The 22697-nt window shown below is 37.3% G+C and overlaps 1 protein-coding gene across 2 annotated transcripts in view; it reads left to right on the top strand.

Annotated features, from left to right (window-relative positions):
• The window catches only part of LOC100255042 (uncharacterized protein At2g38710), a 30204-nt gene extending 8702 nt beyond the window's left edge, over positions 1–21502 (top strand). For both annotated transcript variants that reach the window (XM_002268122.5, XM_059741463.1), the window contains exons 2-5: positions 11074–11193; positions 19515–19629; positions 20257–20350; positions 20983–21502. In XM_002268122.5, coding sequence (XP_002268158.2) covers positions 11074–11193; positions 19515–19629; positions 20257–20350; positions 20983–21185 — 532 coding nt within the window. In that variant the 3' untranslated portion in view covers positions 21186–21502. The remainder of the gene's footprint in view (positions 1–11073; positions 11194–19514; positions 19630–20256; positions 20351–20982) is intronic.
• The last annotated feature ends 1195 nt before the right edge of the window (positions 21503–22697 follow it).

The following is a 22697-nucleotide window of genomic DNA, read 5'->3' as shown; positions in this document are numbered from 1 at the left end:
GCCATTTAGACGATGTGAACTCATTTTAAGAATGGGATTTAGAAGGGCCACCATAGATATTTCAATTCCCTTTTTCAACAAAATGTATATGATGGATGATGACCTATGTCTTATTCCTTCCAATCCTACAACAACTAAAGCCAAAAACCGAAAAAATTTGTTGTTAGTTTAGTTGAAGATGAGCCTCAAGTGATGTGAGACTACTTAGAGATATAATCTATAGGAGGTAGGGTAATGACTCATTGTACAACAAGTGCATAATGTGTTTAAAAAGTGGGAGAGGCCATGCTGCCTAAGGATGTGGATCATGCAATTAAACTTGTTATAGGGGTTTAAGCCACCAAAAAGAAACCTCAAAGTTTGGAACCTCCAAAGCAAGTGTTGAAGCAAATCATTGAGAGAGGTACATGACTCAGGTTTTGCTAGACCCTTGAAAGAACCTTAATGAGTAGTATTTATTGTTTCAAGGGAAATATGATAGCAATAAGAGGAAGGTTATTAAGGCTTTAATTAGGGCTCGAAGGGTGGATTTGGTTTGTTTACAGGAGACTAAAATCCAGGAAATGTCCATCACGGTGCTACAAAGTCTTGGTGTGGGGAGATTTTTGGAGTAGGGGGTAGTAAATGTGAGGGGAGTAGTTGGTAGGGTGGTTGTTTCTTGGGATAATAGAGTGCTAGAGTTGGTTGGCATGGGATAATAGAGTGATTTTTGGGGAATTGTTTGGCCAAGATCAAAATTAATGGAACCTGGTTAGTTGAAGAGCATGAGATCTAGGGGGGCGTAATCATACCTTTTTAGAACCTGTTGACGGATTGTAGTGATTTGTGCCCAAGCTTGAACGGGCTAGTGTTTGAAAGAATTGAAGGGGAGGATGCTGCAAGGCTGGAGGAGGCTTTATCTATCAAAGAGATAGTCTTTGCTCTCTTTGATTTGAGTGGTGACACAACTCTGGGGTTGGATGGTTACCCCTTTGTTTTTTGGTAGGCCAACTGGGAGTTTGTGAAGGAAGAGGTAATGAGTTTTTTCCGAGAATTTTACGAGCACGGTGGGTTTGTAAGAAGCCTCAATACTACTTTCTTGGTTTTGATCCCAAAAAGGGAAGGGCTAAAGACCTGAGAGACTTAAGACCTATCAGTTTGGTGGGTGGGCTGTAAAAGTTGTTGACGAAGGTTTGTGGTGGGGGGACCAACCTTTGGGATCCCAATATCCAAGTCTATTTAGAGTAGTCTTGGATAAAAACATACCTATTTCTTCAGTTCTTGGTCCTACTCGCCCTTTCTCTTGGAATTTAAATTTCCGTCGTAACTTGTCAGATTCTGAGATTGAGGACTTAGAAGGCCTCATGCGCTCTCTTGATGGAGTGAATTTATCTCCTTCGGTTCCAGATGCCAGATCGTGGCCCTTGTCTTCTTCAGGGCTTTTTTCAGTTAAATCTTTCTTTCTAGCTTTATCCCAATTTTTTGGTCCTCCTCAGGTTTTTCCTTCTAAATTCGTTTGGAATTCTCAAATTCTCTTCAAAGTGCAGTCCTTCATCTGGTTAGTGGCACATAAGAAGGTGAATACTAATGACATGCTACAAGTGAGAAGACCCTACAAAGCCCTTAGTCCGGATATTTGTATTCTGTGCATGAAGCATGGGGAATCAGCTGATCATATTTTTCTTCATTGCTCCTTGACGATTGGGTTATGGCACAGGTTATTTCAGTTAGCTAAGATGGATTGGGTTCCCCCGAGAAGCATCCTTGACATGATGTACATCAAATTCAATGGATTTGGTTCGTCTAAGAGGGGGATAGCCTTGTGGCAAGCTGCAAACATCGCTCTCATTCGGATTGTGTGGAGGGAAAGGAATGCTAGGATTTTTGAGGATAAAGCAAGGAATTCAGAGGCTCTATGGGACTCTATTGTTTTCCTTGCTTCTCTTTGGGCCTATTGTTCCAAGGTTTTTAAGGGGACTCCCCTTAATGCGTTACTTCTTGATTGGATAGCTGTATGTACTCCATAAGGAGTGGTCTTTTTAGAGTGTTGCGCGTTTTTCAATGTTTTTTTCTTTAGTTTAGCTGTCTTGGGCAGGAGGATTCCTCATCCTTCTTTTGTACTTTTTTTCTATCAATAAATCTTTGTGTCGTTTCCAATCAAAAAAAAAAAAAAAGTTGTTGACGAAGGTGTTAGCTAATAGGTTAAAGAAGGTGGTGGGTAAGGTGGTATCTTCGGTCCAAAATGCTTTCATTGAGGGGAGGCAAATCCTAGATGCTACGTTGATTACAAATGAGGCTATAGATTCTTTATTGAAAAACAATGAGAGTGGGGTGCTGTGTAATCTGGATATAGAGAAGACATATGATCACTTAAATTGGGATTTTTTGTTCCAGGTAATGCAAAAAATGGGGTTTAGTGAGAAATGGACAAGTTGGATAAAGTGGAGCATTTCTATTGCGACGTTCTCGGCTTTGATTAATGGCACTTCGACGGGATTCTTTCATAGCTTTAGGGGATTGTGGCAAGGGGACCCCCTATCCCCCTATCTTTTCGTGATTGGAATGGAAGCTTTAAGTTGCCTCATCAAGAGAGCAGAGACTGAGGGATTTTTAACAGGTTGTAGGGTTAAAGGGAGGGGTGGTGAGGGGTTCAGATCACTTGCTGTATGCCGATGATACGTTGATTTTTTGTGAAGCTACTAGGGACTAGTTGACTTATTTGAATTGGTTGTTAATGTGGTTTGAAGCTATCTCTGGTTTGAGAATTAATTTGGACAAAAGTGAGATTCTACCGGTAGGGAGGGTGGAGAATTTGGAGGAGTTGACCCTTGAGCTTGGGCGCAAGATGGGGGCGCTTCCTTCCTCTTATTTAGGGCTTCCCTTGGGTGTGCCGTACAAATTAGTGGCAGTTTGGGATGGGGTGGAGGAGAGGTTTCGGTAGAGATTAGCCTTGTGGAAGAGTCAATTTATTTCTAAGGGAGGGAGACTCACTCCCATTTGGAGTACTTTTTCCAACATGCCTATCTACTACATGTCTCTTTTTCGTATGCCTAGAGCGGTTAGATTGAGACTTGAGCAAATCCAAAGGGACTTCCTTTGGAGAGGAGGGGCTTTGGAGCAGAAGACTCATCTTGTCAAGTGGGAGGTTGTTTCAAAGAAAAATAAGGGAGGTTTGGGAGTTAGATGCCTTTCAACGCTTAATAGGGCCCTCTTGTGTAAATGGAGTTGGTGCTTCATGGAAGAAAGGGAGGCTCTTTGGAAGGAAGTTATTAGTAGAAAGTATGGAGTTGAAGGAGGATGGCATACTTGGGAAGGGGGAGAGGGGTTTGGAGTGGGATTGTAGAAGGAGATTAGGAAAGAAGGTTCTTTGTTGAGCAACGACATTGTGTTCTTTGTGGGTAGTGGTAGAAGAGTTAGATTTTGGAAAGATAAATGGTGCGGGGATGAGGTTTTGTGTTACTCTTTCCCTTCTTTGTATGCTTTGGCGGTATCCAAAGAGGAGTGGGTGGTGGAGGTTTGGGACCCTTTGGTGGAGGGGGGGAGTTGGAGTCTGTTTTCTAGGTCTTTCAATGATTGGGAGGTGGACTTGGTGGAACAACTCCTCTTCACAATTCAAAGAAAAAGGGTAAGTGCAAATTTGGAGAATAGGGTGGTTTGGAAACTATCAAAAGATGGGATTTTTTTCTGTTAAGTCTATACAATGGAGTGGAGCTTGGAAATGCAGTCCTTTTTTCGAAGAGTATCATATGGAGTCTGTATGTGCCTCCTAAAGTGGTTTTTTTTTTTGCATGGGAATCCGCATGTGGAAATCTTAACGTTGGATTTGCTAAAGAGGAGGGGGTGAACCCTAGCTAACATATGTTTCCTTTCTTTTGCCGAGGAAGAGTTGCACAAAGACTAGGGTTTTGTGGGAGTTATTATTTGCTCTCTTTGGGGTTACATGGGTTGTTCCATTCTTGGTTAGGGAAGCTCTACTTGGTTGGCATGGGTCCTTTGAGGTAAGAAGGGTAAAAAGGCTTGGATGCTGGCTCCGTTATGCCTTTTTTGAGTGGTGTGGAAGGAAAGAAATAGGATAATTTTTGACAATGAAGAACTTTCAATACATAGGATGAAGAATTCTTTTGTGTGTAGTTTTTGGTATTGGACTAAGTTGTATATAGTTGATGGACCTTTACCTTTAATCGACTTTTGTGATTGGTTGGGTTCTAGGTGAGGGTGGGTGAGATTTTTTGTATCCCCTCTTATTTTTTTATTGCTTTTGCCTTTTAGTGCTTGTTGTATACTTCTTGTATGGTTTGGGTTGACCTTTGGGCAACCTTTTCTCTTCATTTATAAAATTTTCTGTTGCTTTTACCTATCAAAAAGGGAAATATGATAGATTATATATATATATATATATATTATTATGTCAATAGGGTCATTATGGGTAATACCTTATATCTCTTATTAGAGACTTATTTTGACAAGCATAGTGTTATGAAATACTTTACTTGGAGCAGCCCCCTTAGGGAGGTCTTTTCACTTGGAGCGGTGGCTTAAATAATTGATCTAAGTCGAGAATTGATCGCTTCCTGTTTTTTGAAGATTGGGAAGATCATTTTCCTAGGGCTATTTAGACTGTTCTTGCTAGGTCGGTGTCAGACTATTTCCCGATTCTTCTTGATGGGGGATGGTTAAGGAGAGGTCCCACACCATTTAGATTTGAAAAACATGTGGTTGAAGGAGGAGGGCTTCAAGAATGTCTTGAGGACATGGTGGGAGGGGCTTAATTTTAGTGGGTTTGCTAGTTTCATCCTAGTTGAAAAGTTGAAAACTTTGAAACCTATATTAAGAAGTTGGAACAATGAAGTTTTTGACTAGGTTGAAATTCAAAAGGAGCTAGCTTTGAACCTAGTGGATTGCTAGGATAAGAAGAAGAGTGCTCACTAGCTGTCTTTGGAAGAGGAGGAATCTAGGAAGGAAGCTAGAGAGAATTATAAAAAGTGGGTTCTTTTTGAAGAAATGTCTTGGAGACAAAAATCAAGAAAAGTATGGTTGAAGGAGGGGGATAGAAACATGAGTTTCTTTCATAGAATGACCAATGCTCATAGAAGGAGGTACCAGATGGTTAGAGTCAAAATTAATGGGACATGGATCATTGATGATAGTGAAATAAAAGAGGAAGTGAGTAGAGCTTTCCAGCTTCTGCTCTCTACCAATGGTGATTGGAGGCCCTGTATAAGTGGGCTATTTTTTGAGAGGCTAGAAAATCTTGAGGTGGAAGGGCTAGAGAAGCCTTTTACGAAGGAGGAGGTGTTTGGTGCATTGTCAGATTTTAGCAGGGATAAAGCTCCAGGTCTAGATGGGTTCTCCATAACCTTCTGGCAATTTTTATGGGATTTCGTGAAGAATGAGGTGATGGATTTCTTTAGGGAATTTCATGAATTTGGACGTTTTGTGCAGAGTTTGAATGCAACCTTTTTAGTGTTGATCTCGAAGAAAGGGGTGGGGGGTGCGGGGAAGGCATTATATAAGTGGTTGGCCAAAGTGCTGGCCAATAGGTTAAAGGGGTGTTAGCTAAGGTGATTTCCAAGGCCCAAGCGTTTGTGGAGGGTAGGCAAATTATGGATGTAGTGCTTATTGCTAATAAAGCCATAGACTCGATTTTGAAAAGCAATGGAGGGGCGATTCTTTGCAAACTAGATACTGAAAAAGCTTATGATCATGTGGAGTGGTCATTTTTGCTTTCGGTAATGGAGAAGATGGGTTTAGGGAGAAAGGGTAAGGTGGATCAAGTGGTGCTTATCTATAGCTAACTTTTTTTGTTTTGATTAATGAAACCCCCTTTGGATTTTTCCAAAGCTCTAAGGGTCTAAGTAAGGGAGGCCTACTTTCGCCTTATCTGTTTGTGATAGTGATGAAAGCCTTTAGCTATCTTTTAAAGAGAGCAGTATGTGGAGGCTTTTTGTCGGCTTGCTAGGTGCGGGGTATAGGGGCTGACGGGGTCAAGGTCTCCCACTTGTTGCATGTTGATGATACATTGGTTTTTTATGAGGCACAGGAGGAGCAGATGACGTTTTTATGCTGGTTGTTGATGTGGTTTGAGACAATCTCTCGGCTGAGAGTTAATATGGATAAAAGTGAGCTGATCTTGGTGGGAAGGGTAAAGAATGTGGAAGATTTGGCTTTAGAGCTTGGTTGTAAGGTGGGAAGTCTACCGTCCACTTGCTTGAGGATGTCATTGGGTGCTCTTTTTAAATCCATGGCAGCTTGGGATGGAATTGAGGAAAGTTTCAATAAGAGATTGGCTATGTGGAAGTGGCAATATATCTCTAAGGGTGGGAGAATTACCTTGGTATGAAGCACATTGTCTAGTCCGCCTATTTATTATATGTCTATTCTCTAATTGCCAAGGGTGGTTAGAATGAGATTGAAGCAGATTTAGAGGGATTTTCTATGGGGAGGTGGGCCTTTAGAGCGAAAACCTTATTTAGTAAGGTGGACAACAGTTGGTCTAGATAAAAGTAAAGGGGGGCTGGGAGTTAAGGGCCTTGCTACACTCCATAAGGCTCTCTTTGGCAAATGGAGCTAGTGCTTCGAAAATGAAAGAGAGGCCTTTTGGAACCAAGTAATAAGGGGGAAATATGGGGAGGACCGAGGTGGGTGGTGTTCTCGTGAGGTAAGGGAGGGGTATGGGGTAGGGTTGTGGAAAGTAATTAGGAAGTTTGGGTACCTCGTTAGCTCTAGACTTTATTTGACTTGGCTACTCCCAAAGAGGCTTGGGTGAAAGATGTTTGGATTGTTTTAGAAAGTGGGGAAAGGGGGAGGGAGTTAGAGCCCTCATTTCTCTAGGCCTTTCAATGATTGGGAGTTGGATGAGGTGGAAAGCCTGGTATTATGTTTGTGTGGGAAGAGAGTGAATTTGGATTAGGAGGATAAGGTGCGGTGGTTGGAATCAAAGGATGGAAACTTCTTGGTAAAGTCTCTTTACAAAGCCTTAGAGCTGGACTCATTAGTTTATTTCCCAATGAAGACAATCTGGAATCCTTGTGTGCAGCCAAAAGTAAGCTTCTTTGCTTGGGAAGCTTCATGAGGAAAAGTTCTAATATTGGATTAAATTCAAAAGAGGAGTTAGGCTTTAGCAAATAGATGTTATTTTTGCCAAGCGCATGAGGAGTCTATTGACCATCTTCTTCTCCATTGTGAAAAGACAAGGGATGTGTGGAAGTTGTTCTTTACTTTCTTTGGGTGTTTCCTTCCTCAGTTAGGGAAACCCTCTTGGGATGGAAGGGGTCTTTTGTGGGTAAAAAGCACAGGCCAGTTTGGAAAGCGGGCCTTTATGCTTGTTTTGGTTAGTTTGGAAGGCAAGGAATATAATTGCCTTTGAAGACGGTGTGCTATCCATTCAAAGGTTGAAAGCTTCTTTTGTTCATTTACTTTGATCGAAGACTAAATTATTGATAAAAATGGTCCTTCGACATTAATTAATTTCATTGATTGGGTGGGTTCCCACTAAGGGAGGGGTTGTTTTTTTGCATATCTTGTTAGATATATTTTTTTTTTTGTTTTAGTTGTTAGGGGTGGAGTGTCTTTTTCCTGTACATCTTGGGTCACTATTTTAGCGCCTCTTTGTAATACAATACTTTTACTTATAAAAAAAAAAAATGAAGCACTTCACTTAGCTTCCCTAAAGATGAAGATACCACAAGCTATCTATCCTATAAGGGGATGGCTAAAAGACTGTTTACACAATATGAGGGAATTTATTTATTTTACATTGCTTATAGGCAAAGCTATGCAAGAACAACGTTCTATTCAATTATGAATGTAGTCTTTGGTGACTACGTATAAGTTTCTGCCCTCTTCTATCTAAATGATATTATCCATAATTCCATGACTTTAACTACAAATTAAGCTTATGAGGCTTGTGGTAACTATCTCTAAGTCCTTTTTCACTAGTGAAGAGCATGTGGGGCTTCCGATACTTGTGTTTCAAATATTTTAGGTGAATCACCTCTCTATGGGGTTAAGAAATTGGACTTGGTACCAAATTATATTTGATTTCTTGTGATATTGAGGAGCACAAGCATCTTCTATGAATATGAAAGTGTTCAATTCCTACAAATTTAGTAAGCTATCTTTCCTCTTGTTGGAATAGACATTTTGAGGGATTTTTTTGAGATGTGATTCTATTGACAGATTTACTAAAGAAGATTAAGGTGTGGACTTGGAATAGAAAATGCTAGGAAACCTGAAGGATCTTTTTTTTTTTTCTTTTTTTTTTATATAGGCAAATAAGGAAATATGAATTAAAAGCTCCTAAAAGGAGGCGAAGCACTGTACACACAAAGTATACAAAAAATGCCTAATGGCGGTAGAAGAAAGAAACAAAAAGACCCCTCCCCTTACTTTAAGCTCAACCAATCTACAAAATCTAATATAAGCATTGTATGGTCATTTATATACACCCTATCATAATTTCCAAAAGTATACAAAAAAGTAGATTTGATTGCTTGGTCGGATTGCTCAACGTCATTAAAAGTCCTTTTGTTCCTCTCCTTCCAAAGAGTCAACAACAAATATAAGGGAGCAACCATCCATGGTTTTTCCCCCCACAAAAGAGTCATGCTAGGCCAACAAGTTCTCTCTAATTAAAGAATGCATAATCCACTCTACTCCGAAGAGAGAAAAAATCAAGTCTCACACCATTCTTGCTTTGGGACAATGTAGAAGCAAGTGGTTTGTGGTTTCCTTGTCATCTTTGCATAAGTAACATCTACTCAAGAGAGTCTAACCACTCCTTGTAAGCTTGTCAAGAGTAAGGATTCTACCCCATGATGCTTCCTAGGCAAAAAAATTGACCTTCACTAGTGCCCAAGATCTCCACATATTATTGGCTGAAAACAATTCTCTATTATCCCCTAGATAAGGAAGAATTGAGAGATCTAACTAAAAACTTGTTGCTTTTAGATTCTTTCCACCTCAGATTGTCCTCCACTTCCCTTTTATCTACCAAGAATTGTAATTTCCGAAAGAGACTCTCCACTTCATCCAACTCCCAGTTGTTAAACTACGTTGAAAAACGGGGGCTCCAACCAGCCCCTTCCCTATCCACCTCCCTAGCCTCTACCACCCATCCCTCCTTATTATAAATGAATGAAAATACATTTGGAAAGACTTCTTCCAAAGTTTGATCCTCACACCACAAGTCTTTTCAGAATTGAACCTTTCTCCCATTCCCAAGTAAAAAGCGAGACCTACCTTTAATAATCTCCCATTTGTGTTTGATGGATTTCCACATCCCCACTCCATGTCCACCTCTCACCCCTCTCGAACACCAACCCTCGTCCTCGTCTCTAGACTTCCCTATTATGATTTGTTTCCATAAGGATTCTGTTTTTGTAGCAAATCTCCAATTCCATTTACCAAGCAAAGCTTTGTTAAGGGCATAAAGGTTACGGATTTTGAGGCCCCTATCCTTCTTGCCTAAGAGGCCTACATTCCAATTATTAACCAAATGAGGCCTTTTCTTTGATGCTTCACCTTCCCATAAAAAGTCTCTTTGGATCTTCTCAACCCTCTCCCGTTCTCAGAAAGGAATTGCCTCTTCCACATTGCCAATCTTTTCCTAAATCTCTCATCCAATGCATCCCACTCCTTGGAAGATTAGAAAGAGACTCCTAAAGGAAGACCCAAGTAGGAGGTGGGCAGCTTCCCTATTCTACAATAGGAAGACCAAGGCTAATTCTTCCACATCAGCTACTCCAGTAGGAATAATATCGCTCTTATCCAGATTAATTTTTAGGCCAAAGATTGCCTCAAACCACATAAACACCCAACTCAAATATTTCAACTGATTATGATTGGCATTGCAGAAATCAAACCATATATGGAGACACATGTGTTCATATATGGAGACACAATCTGTTGTGCTAGAAATTTCAGTTAAAGTTGACAATGTGATTGGTAATCATTGATTGGCAATACTGAAACTGCATCTGTTAAGTTGTTAGTAAACCCTACCTGTTAACATGGTTGCTACCCTTGTGCAAATTTTGTTATGTTCTTCATATGAGTAATACATCAGTTGTTGCTATCATTACCTTTAATTATCTTCTGATTTTGTGTTTGTTTATGAGGTTGTTCCTTTGCTTGCTTGCTACTAGCCTCTACTTGTAGACACTGAAGGAACTACTGTTTGTGGTTACAAGGACATGTGCCAATGAAAGATGGAACCTTGATGACTAAGTAATTCATGGAATTTATTTGTATGGTCCACACCTCATGCTGTTGGTTCACAACACACTTTGATTTGGATTTGTGGCAAGAGAGAAATGCTAGGATCTTTGAGGATAAATGGAGGATGTTATAAATGTTGTGGGATTTACTTCATTTCTTTGCTTCTTTTTGGGCCTTGTGTACTGACGATTTTAAAGGCATTCCTTTGAATCTCATTCTGTTCAGTTGGCATTTAGTATGCACACCATTAGGGTTTGGCCAACAATGAGAGGAGCCTTGCTGGGCTTAATGAGATGAAATCCTTGTACATTCTTTTGTGATCTATCTTTTTTTATAAATCTTTGTATAGCAAAGATTTCTTTGTGTTTTAATCAGGTTTGTGTATTTGTGGCAAAGATTCCTTATCCTTGTCATGAACTCTTTTATGTAATTAACACATCTCTTGTTTTTGGTTAAAAAAAATAAAAAAACAATATGAGAACTAATAGATAATTGAGCAGATGGAGAAGTGCACAAAACAGGTCTTCCTATAATATTCAAGTGATCATGATTTAATTATGAACTTTGGGCATTTTTAAATTTTAGCTTATTTTCTCTTTTATCATTCGATAAAGGAGGGTTTCTAATGAGAAAATAGGAAAGAACTGGGAATTAGGAATTGAATCTCATTAGGGCCGTTTTGCTTTTCATAGATATTTATTGGTCTTGGATGGTTTACTTTCATCATTTCCTATCAACTTAGATATCAAATATAATGGCCACATTCCATCTCTTATCCCATTTAATACCAGTTTTTAACAACATCAAATGAACAGCTTTATGCTCTCCACATTGGCATGTTATCATTATTTGACACAAATAATTTTCTGGTTTCAGCCCTCTGTTTGTGACCTGGAAGAAAGTAGTGAATGGTGGGGAACCTCGTTTGCGTGGATGTATTGGAACTCTTGAAGCTCGTTGCTTGATCAATGGCTTTAAGGACTATGCTTTAACCAGGTATTATTGCAACACATATGCTAGGCATTTATTTACTTATTCTATGTCTTGCTGTGGTTTTGAATCTCTCTCTCCCTCCCCATCTGTCCCCTACGCCAAATCACTTACCCTCTTAGGATCTAATTTCAAAATATTTGGGTACTTAAGTTGCTTACTTCAACTGTCACTCTGTCCAGCTAAAATTCTTCTCACAACCCAGCTCCATACCCTCAAAGAATCTAGTTTCAAATTATTTGGGTTGTTGAGTTGCCCTTTTCATTCGCTTTACTTTTGCCATTCAAATGTTATCCTTTCCATTTTGAAAATTTCTTTTGATCGCATTACTTTCCATTTTAATCCCTCATATTATACATTCATCCACCAATACCTAATTTTTTGCTAGAGCTTGATAATTTCTGGTTGACGATATAACACCGATTCACAAAATATTTAATTGGATGCATTCAAGAAATCAGCTTCAACTAGATGCATGTTTTATTCATAGATGCATGTCTGTGACCTTAAACCTGTGTGTTTTTGTGACCTTGTATCTATGTTTATGTACATAAGAGAGACCTTATGGCTCCATTTGGATCTTGGAAAATACTTGGAGAAAAAGAAGTAGGAGGCAGTCACACATTCCTTTTTATTTATTTTATTTATTTATCATGGAAAATCTTAAGGGAAAGAATTGTAGATATGACTGCATTTGGATCATGGAAATTACTAGGGAAAAGAAGAAAAATAAAGTAGGTAGCAATCACACATATTATATATATATATATATTATCATGTAAAATCTTAAGGAAAGTCAAATGTAGTGAAAATTATTTAAAAATTTTAAACATGTTCAAATTCTTCACTTTCTATATGAACACAGAAAGAAGAGAGAAAATTTAGACTAGCATGTCTGAAAATTTTTAATTAAATTTGAACCTTTTTTTTTAATTTTCTTTCACTTCTTTTTTCCTTTTATTTTTCCTCTTATTTTCTTTCCTTCATGTTTTTTCTTAAACTTTTTCAAGATCTAAACAAAGCCGTAATCTTTTCCTCTATGGTTGTGTGTGCATGTTTAATGAAAACAACTTATATCTATGCATGTGTGCCTGTGTGCCTATGTGCAAGTGGATGTACATATGTACGTGTCTGAGCTTCACAATATCATAGCTGTTAAACCATTTGCTAAACTTAAGCAACTAAGTAGTCTATTAACACTCTCCTACTATGACTTCAGCTCTAAATATAATTCTCCTACTATAACTCCAGTTAATAGTACAAGCAAATTTAAAGGCTAGCAGTACTCTAAGCAAATTGATAATCATGTCTAATTTAACATAGAAATAACACTTGCTGGTGTCCTCTGCAACCAATGTGTCAAGTGTTGCTACTCTTCCTTGACCTCTACATTAATTGTTGCTCACAAGCAGTTCTGGTGACAAAGAGAATTGAGCTTTAGAACCAAGGATTTGATTTTCAGTTGAGAATGTCATGGTTGATAGACATGTGGAGTGTTGAGGTTCGGTATTCTAATTTCACTTCAAACTTGATTCTACTATTGACTTTTTAACTTGTCCTTTGGAAGAATTGTCATTGACATGTAACATGTCACCATGTGAGGAATTGCGTAACATGCATTTTAGGACCATTTTGGCATTGGAATTAATTGCAATTTCAATTGGATTCTTAGTGATATACTTCTTTTGCTTTTGCAGCATCTTGTATCTTTGTTTGTTCGTCCTTGATCATGTTTAGGATGGCTTTGGTGGATTTGGTTTTTGGTCCTTATGCGAATTATAAGAGTCCAATGTAATGTGAGATTGGCAAGGCCAAATCTTGAGAATTAATGTCACTCCTCCATATGGGCTTTGACTTCGTTGACATTTTCTTAGAAGTTGAAGCATTACGAGTTTGAAAAGAAACTGGCTTATTAAATGGACTAGTAGGTATAATCCAAACTTAATAAGTGGCTTTAGAATGTTTTTAGGATGTAGCAAGATTTTAAGTTGCCATGTCCTCAAATTCCCATCTTTAAAGGCGATTCTATTCCTTGTCTTCCAAACTGTCCAAAAAATGCATAAACCGCTCTCCGAACTGTCTTGTGCTTTTTACCCACAAAAGACCCATTCCAACCCAAGAGAGTTCCCTAATCGAGGAAGGAAACACCCAAGACACTCCAAAAAGAGTGAAGAACATTGCCCACAAAGCCCTTGTATTTTCACAATGGAGAAGTAGATGGTCTATGGATTCCTTGTTCGACAAAAATAACATCTATTTGCTAGAGCCCATCCCCTCTTCTGAATTTGGTTCAAAGTTAAAACCTTACCCCACAATGCCTTCTAAGCAAAGAAGCTTACTTTTGGCTGCATTAGTCAACTATTATATGTAGGAAAATTGTATAACTGAATTATAGGAGTTCTTGTATATGGTAGGACAATTGTATTTAAATTATAGGAGAATTTAGGGGTCAGAATAGGAATAATTTAAGGGTCAAAATCTGCTAATCCTCTTGTATAAATATGTGTATTATTTCTCTATTAAAAAAGAATTGGTTTTTTATCCAACATGGTATCAGAATCATCTGGGCTCGTTTTCTTTCTTTTCTTAAGTGCCTTTGCCCCTTCCTTTCTGTAACTTTTTCATCAGCTATGTTGTGTTAATCAACCACTCTAGTTTCATATGACTGAACAATCTTTCAATAACAAAATCCCTAAAAACAGCAAAGGTTTTCAATCAAAAGCATTGCAAGCTGCAAATTCTGCCACTACAGACAATGCAACAACTTCTCTAAGTGCTGAGAACCTGCCTTTTACAAAAGAGTAGCCTGACCTTTAGTATAAGCTCATAGGACAATCAGAGGTTCCCCCATTTTTCACTTCTCATGCATTTGCACAATCAGGTACAGTTGGAAAAGCCTTTAATACCTCTACATTCTCTAATTGTAATTCCTAAATCATTGATTCAGGAGCCAATGAATATGTGATCAAAGAATTGGATCTTTTCTCATATTATGTTCCATGTTTTGTAAAACAAAAATAGATCTTTCACCTTTGTAAGTGGTAAAGGAAATGTGTCCATTTCACCAAAAATTACTCTCTTCTGTATTACATGTTTCTAACATGTCTTACAATTTATTGTCCATCAAAACTGACTAAAACCTGCAATTGCTCTGGAACTCTTTCCCAAATCATCGTATTTTTTGGGACCTCACTTCATGGAAGATGATTGGTGGCGCTAAAAAGAAAATGGCCTTTACTACCTAGATGTCTAGGAAGAGAAATTCAAACTTATCAAATAAAGGGAAATGTGGTTAAGTGAGCCAAAGAAGAATATTGGCTAATGCATGGGAGATTAGGACACCTGACACTCAAGTTAATTTTACTTACAACATTTATATCCTAAACTATGCATCAGCTTAGTTCATTCTAAATTCAACTGTGAAGTATGTGAGTTAGCTAAAAGTCCTCGTGTTCCCTATCCTTTAAGTAATGAAAAATTGAAAGTCCTTTCTCTATCATCCATATTGATGTTTGGGGACCTTCACAGGTAAATTGTCTCTTTGGAGTGAGATTGTTTACTGGTTTCATTGATGACTACAAAAGGATTACATGGGTATACCTCTTCAAAGAAAAATCTGAAATTACACAGTGATCCAAAATCAATTTTGCACACAGGTGAAGCTGATTAGATCTGATAATGGAGGAGAGTATTTCAATGAGAACCTCTTCTTTACACAAAGGTATTATTCATCAATCTCTGTGTTGATACTCGCCAACAAAATGGGGTGGCATAACGGAAGACTAAATATTTGTTAGAGGTTGCTTGGCCACTTATGTTAGCTAGGAATGTTCTGAAACAATTTTCAGAAGATTCTACACTTGTGGCAGCCTACTAAATAAACAGAATGCCTTTAAAAGTCATTACCTCAAAAACTCCTGTTGGAACCTTGAAACTATATCTTTCTCATATACCATGTCTTGGATCATTTCCTCTAAAAGGTTTTGACTGTACTACTTCTGTTCATAGCTGAAGCAAAGACCATTCTAAACTTAACTGTAGAGCCATTAAATGTATTTTCTTAGGCTACTCTCCCCTAAAAAAAGGCTATAAATGCAATCACCCACCTTTTTGAAAAATGTTTGTTACAACGGATGTTAGTTGCTTTGAAAAAATAGATTTACTATAAAAAAAGAAAGGGGAGGATCAACAGAATCTAGGAGATGCTGAAGCTGCTGAAAATAATATTGGTGTCAACCATCAACCTACCAAAGGAAATTTAGACTTGTCTACTCATGAAGACCTCGGAAAACTAGGTTAGATTAGGACCTTATCTCTCTGGTACACGGTCAATTATCGACTCTAGAAAGAGATGTCTTCTATTTCTCCTAATTCTACTCTCTTGAATCTTTCCAATACCTAGTGTTTGATACTAACCTGGACATTCTTATAACCATTTGAAAATGTGAGTTGTACCAATTGTCCTCTGTCCAATTTTTTGTCTTATCATAGTATAAGCAACTATAAGGCCTTCACCACTCGTTTGACCTTAGGTCCAGTTCCCAAAATATGCAAGAAGCATGTGCTGATCCTAAGTGGAAGGAAGCTATAAATGGAAAAATGAAAACCTTGTACAAAAATGATACATGGGACATAGTTGATTTTCCTAAGGGGAAGGATTTAGTTCAATGTAAGTTGGTGTTTACCATCAAATACAAGGCTACTAATTTGCGGAATGATATAAAGCAAGATTAGTTGCTAAGAGATATACACAAACCTATGAGATTGAATACGAGGAAACCTTTGACCTATTTTAAAGATTAACTCCAACAAAATCCTACTATCTTGTTGCAAATTGAGACTGACAACTTCAATGATGTTAAGAATGATTTCTTACATAGAAATCCGGAAGAAAAGGTTTTGAGGGTAATAGTTCAACAAGGAAAAGTGTGTAAGCTGAAAAAATTCATTGTAAGTTTGAAAGATTTGCTCAATCTCTTGTCAAATCTACATACCGACAGAGCCAAGAAGGCCATATAGTGTTCATTAGTCAATCACTTGAAAAGAGGATGACTATTCTTATTGTCTATGTTGACGATAACTGGAGATGACTTAGAGATACAAAAATTGAAAGTGAATTGGTGTAGGAATTTGAGATAAAAAAATTTGGGAAATCTCAAATATTTTTTGGTATTGATAGCAAGATCAAAGAAGGGAATATATGTATCTCAAAGAAAGTGTATTCTTGATTTATTGAATAAAATTGGAATGATAGCATGTAAACCTATTGATTCGCCTACAGATTAGAATCATAAGTTGGGAGCAACAATGAAAGGAGTACTAGTTGATGAGGAAAGATATCAAAGACTTGGCAGTAAGTTAATTTGGTTTTAAATTAATTTATTTGTCTCATACAAGGCCAAACATATGCTATAAGCATGGCATGCCAATTTATGCATGCTCCTTTATAAGGCCACATGGAAGCCACGATGAGGATCTTAGATATCTTAAAGCTACTCCAGGCAAAGGGTTGTTATTCTCTAAAAACAGATCATATGCGTGTCAAGGCTTATACCGATATTGATGGGGGAGGATCAATGACTAATGGAAGGTCTACTCCTGGATACTGCACCTTTGTGGGAGGCAATCTGGTGACTTGGAGGTGTAAAAGACATGTAGTTGCTAGGTCATGTGCTGAGGCTGAGTTTAAAACTATGGCCTTAGATATTTGTGAAATCATGTGGATTAAAACTTTAGTCAAGGAATTGCAGGTAGAGATTGAAAGATCTATGCAGTTGTATTGTGACAACAAAGCAGTAATAAGCATTGCTCATAATCTTGTTCAACATGATAGAATGGATTATATTGGAATAGATAGACATTTCATCAAAGAGAAAATTGATAATGAACTAATTTGTACTCCTTTGATTTCTTCTAAGTTGTAGCTAGTTGATATTTTCATTAAAGGAGTTCGTAGTCCAAGTTTCAATTCAATAGCGAGCAAGCTGGGTATGGAAACCTTTTCAAACTAGCTTAAGTGGGAGTGTTGGAAATTGGCAGAATTACCAAAGTTTAGGAATTTGATTGTATTATAATTGGCTGATTTTATATCTTTTTGGTAAGTGATGCCTGGTAAAAGGAATCAACTATTGTATAGAGTAGGACTACTTTATAAGGGCTCACATATGGTAGGCAATTTTATAAGGGCTGAATTATAGGTGTAATCAGGGGTCAGAATATGAGTAATTTAGGTGTCAAAATCTGCTGAGTGTCTTGTATAAATGTGTATTATTTCTCCAATAAAAGAAAAATTGTTTTTATCCAACATCCTTAACCTCCTTCGGCTTGCTTGAAACTATGAACGAAGCAAGTGTGCATTATCATAGCCTCTCTACTGTTGGTTTTTCTTCTTCAACTTGCTTAAAAGTTTGTGCATATGTTGTCATAGCTTCTTTAATGTTTGTTTTTTAAAAAAGTCACTCGTTTCACAAGTTTGAGCTTCTCCTTACCTTTTCTTAGCTCTTGAACAGGTGAATATGAGCTTTGTTGGTTGAGATGCTAAAAACCGTTGTCATGAGGGCGTGTTGCTAACTCTTAAAAGGTTCTAGCTTTATTCGTTGAAGAATATTGTAAAACCCCAATGGACCCTTTTGTACATTTCATTATTAAAGCTTAGGATAACTTCATCCTTGTAATCAAGGTTTAAGATCCTCAATCGGTTAACATAGTTGATCATAGTTAAATCTTTTCACTTGTAAGAAATGGAAAGATTGACCATTCTGACAGCACAACACAGTTTGTTTGAATGGTTGCGGAATTCTTGCTTCAATTGATCCCAACTGCTTATCAAGTTTGGTTTAAGATTGGTATCTAGTCGCATGTTTTTTTTTTCCTTTTCTGAATAGATTACTCGTTTCACCAAGAGACCCCATCATTGGATTCATTATTACACATTCTCTCAAAATGAGCAACTTCTTGTCTTGAGTTTCGCTTGCGAGTGAATTGCTGGAATTTGGTTGTTGGTGACCTGGAGGCATATTATATTGGAGAGTTCAATCTTTTGTGATTAGAGCTTGGCATAAACATGGGAAGATTGAGTACTACCTTTATTTATGCCTTCATGAGTAATGCTTGAAGGTGATGATTTCTTACTATAGTTACTTCAAATGGACCGGATGGACTTCCTGAAAACTTGAATCTATCATTTGGATGCCAAAAATAATCCCAAATGATGAAACCTTTCACATTTGAAACAAATCTTCAGTCCTTTATAACCTCAATCTCATTTGAACAAGAATGTCTTTGTTTCCTTCTATCGCTTCGCATAGTTTTTCTAAGTTCTTGAATCTGTTCGTATCATCTATCTGGAGGTAGTCTGCATGGGAAAAACATAGTTTTAAAAGGCAGAAAGCACACTTAAGGCTCAAAAGTCTCTTACAGCTTCAGCGCAATGTGCAACACAAGGCATGCTTGAGCGAAGTGAAATGTGACCTAGGATGGATATCAATTTTATAAGATACAATCCAAAATCTAATACAATCAATTAAAAAAAATTCTGATTCCAAACATTTAAAAGAATCATTTAACAAAAAAGAAATGAAATTATATAAATTTCAGTATTCAATTAGAAATTTCAAGAATAAAATTGTTTAAGAAGGTAAAGTAGATGAGGCATGTCTATCCAACAAGGCGCATTACTTGGTAAGCAACGCGCTACAACTAGGGAGTGGTTGCGCTTTGGGCCTGGGTGTGCTTGAAGTACACCTTTTAAAACTATTGGCAAAACTGAGTCTCTTATGATCAGAAATTCGGAAATGATTGATTGTTCAGTTCTCTCACCTTGTGGCAGATTAGTAGCAGGATGAAAAGGAAAAGATGATGACTCTGAAGTTAATGGACTCAAGTGACAATAAGTTAATGAACTGATTCAATGAGCTTTCCTAGTTGTTGATCCTGCACAACTTTGATGAACTGATTCATGGAGGTTTCCAAAGTGTAGTCCCATGTGTAACTTGGTTGATTGGATGATGCAATACCAAAAGATTCAGAATGCTTACTAGTTCAAGGGAAAAACAGGGGGAAAAGCTTTTTTCATTGTCTAGTAATTTGATGCTTTGATTAGTAGTGAACTATTGTTTTTCTTTTCAATGTGCATTCTAGTTATTTTGATTAGTTGTTTTTATTTTGATTAGTTGTTTGTGATTGCTACTCATTACATGGATTTGCCATAAGATTGGCTTAACTGAAATATGTTTATTCTGCTAGGTTTAATGTTTTGACTCATTTTTTTTCCTATTTTCATGCCATCTAAAGCACCCGCTTATGTGTTCATTTGTAATATCTTGCAGTGCTCTGAGGGACCGTCGATTCCCTCCTATACAGGCTAAAGAATTGCCTTACCTGGAATGTACAGTTTCCATTCTGACTGATTATGAAACTGGGCTCAACTACCTTGATTGGGAGGTATGGGTTTGTTCCTTGTTTTAATATTTGGAACTCGCAATGCATGTAGGTTCCATCTATTATACTGTGTTGATCAGCTGCCTGATGAATTATCTCAGCCTCAAATATTCAACAGCTTGATCCTAATAATTGGTGCATTAACATGGTGTGTTCTTAGGACAGGCTCATTACAACAGTGAGTTTGCTTGAAATTATTGAACTTGTAACATGATGGAGAAGTTGTTTTAAAAGTTTTGAAAGAAAATGATTCCCTAGAAGTTGCTTTCAAATGCACGATAATAATGTTTGGATGGTCAGGGTTATCAGGGTGGGCTGATGGCTTTGAATCTTGGTGGGAATTAGGTCAGTAAGCTCTTCTACATTGTGCACCATGGAATCGGAGATATAATTTTTGTTTCTTTCTTCTTTCTCTTGCCTGTTTCTTTGGTTAAGTGCAATCATTATGTTTATCCACCCGCAATTATGGAATTGGCCAGTCAGATGCTGAATGGAATATCATCTGTGGGATAAATTGTCTTCTTGCACATTGGAAAATAGCTCCTAAATTTAGCATGAATGAATTCTGGATAGTGGATTTTTTACTGCTCTTCTTTCCCACTGTCATAATTTATTAATTTCTTTTTGCAGATTGGAAAGCATGGTATAATTATTGAGTTTACTGATCCTGACTATAATACAAGGCGAAGTGCCACATATTTGCCCGAGGTGGCTGCCCATGAAGGTTAGCTTTGTTCCATATCCTTTATACTTTTACTTTTCTATACAGCAAACCTTAATAGCATGCTCTCATCTAGGAGAGTGGAATTGCTCTTTGCTCTCTTCTTTTTTATTGGTAGTTCTTTTATCCTTTATACTTCAACCTTCTTACTGCGATCCATACCAAATAAAATGCTATGTGAAATTGAAGAGTGGGATTGCCTTCTCTTTTCTTTCTTTTTATTTGAAGTTCATCGTGTGTATAATGGGGTCAGTTCTTGGTCTTAGGCATGCTTAGTGGTTTTGGTTGGTTATGTTTGTGGATAAGGGGCTGAGTGGGCAACTACCCTTTTTAAATTAATTTCATTATGTATAATTGAAACATGAAAAGTATAAATTTGGGCATCAGCAGAGTTTAGAACTTACTTTATTTGTATATTGTAATGTGAAAATTTGAGGAGTACCAAGTTTAAAGAATCTGCCAAGTCAAAGTTGCTCTAGTTTCTGGGCACAGTCATGGAGTTGGGAGGGATTTGTTGTCCTGAAGGATGGACTTTGAAGTGTGTAAAGCTTTTGTGGTAGTAAAACTGCTTCTGTGTAGGCATGCTGTTTTGTCTGATCAAACTAAGTTCCAATGTGGGCATACTTTGGATTCAGGTTGGACAAAGATGGAGGCAATTGACTCACTGATGCGGAAGGCAGGTTATAATGGCACCATCACTGAGACCCAACGCAAGCGTATACGACTGACCCGTTACCAGAGTACATTATTTACCATGCACTACAGTGAGTATGCCTCCTATGTCAAAACTACCAGAGGCGCGGCTCCTACAATTGCAGGGGTCAAACCCGGGAACTAATTGATAGTTCCAAACAGCTTTCATTCAGGCCAAAAAACTAGCTTGGTCTAAAACTAAAAGAACTACATTAAAAGGCAACTGGTTTGGAATGGGTTTGCTAATCTTCAAACCCAGATTGCTTCATTAATCATTGTGACCTGTCTCTAAATTATTCTTCAAATTCCTTTGATTTTGAAGAGAACCCTGAAACATTCCTGTTGTGAATCTGAGTTAATGTTCCGGTGTTGTTCCTAAGTTGACAGCTTCTCTGGAAAAGCTGTACTGGTGTAAAACTTCTATCCTATAATCTATACTTATCATGCTGTGTGCTTATTTAACTTTGCTTTCTTCACCCCTTTTTTTCTGCCCTATAAATGTTTGATTTGTGATCTCTATGTTTGGCATGGGCAATATAAATGGGAAAGGGGATGGGAATAAGAATGCAAATGGGGTGAGTCACGGTCCCATGTGTGGGAGAGATTAAATTCAGATCTTAAAAAGAGTGAGTTTTGATTTTCATAAGAATATATATATATATATATATATTTTAATTATTTTCATATTTATCAAGTCATTCAAATATGGCAATGAATGACTTCTATGTCCTTGTAAACGTTCCAAATGTGATCTTTGAATGGTCAAGGTAATGACTCCAGAATTTCAACTTGGGTTTCTCAACTACTTAATGTGGTTTGTTTTTGCTATTTTGGTTGCTTGATTGCTATTTTTCCATCCCTCCCTTGTTATGAACTCAAAAAGCATATTTGGGTTTAACAAAACTTTCCAAAAAGGTTAAAGTTGACTACATGTTTCATAAAAGCATTTTCAAAAACATCCATTTAGGATTTGATTTCAGGCCTTCTAACAACAATGATTGTTACATGAGAGTTATTTTGACATGGATGATTGCCATGTAGGGGTGGTATTTCAAAAATGTTTTTAAAAAATCAAAAGCATTTTCTCTACCAATCTTTTAAATTACCTAACATGCACTCAAATAATATGTGAAATACCATGTTAGCCCTTATAAATATTTGAAATGCCCCTCAAAAAATTTATGAAATATTAGTTTTGTACTCAATATGAATGTCATATTAGTGATGGTTTAAGATCATAAGAACCGACTAATTTGAAGGGTAAAGCATACATTATATATGCCTATTGGAACATTTTTATAATTGACGTTTACTTGAATTTATTTATAATATTAAAATATTATTATTATTAATGATTAGTGTAGATGATAAAACAATTTATTTAATTAAAGGTTGTTTTTGTATCAAAATAGAAAAATAGTTAAAAATTAAGAAATACCAAATACCTTACAACACTTGGAAACCAGTTGACATTTCCCTTTCAACTCTTAGCTTTTACTTCTTTAACTCATGTGTAACAACCGACACCTATTGTGATAATGTCATCATGTTGATTATAATCATGTGGGACCAAGGCCTCATGTAATGATACCTTGCATTGAATACTGTCTATGGCATGCAACACATGTTCAACACAAGGTGATAAAGAGAGATACAT

The sequence above is a fragment of the Vitis vinifera genome, chromosome 13, assembly GCF_030704535.1.
Source record: "Vitis vinifera cultivar Pinot Noir 40024 chromosome 13, ASM3070453v1".
NCBI lineage: Eukaryota > Viridiplantae > Streptophyta > Magnoliopsida > Vitales > Vitaceae > Vitis > Vitis vinifera.
This window is presented reverse-complemented; position numbering and strand designations above follow the sequence as displayed.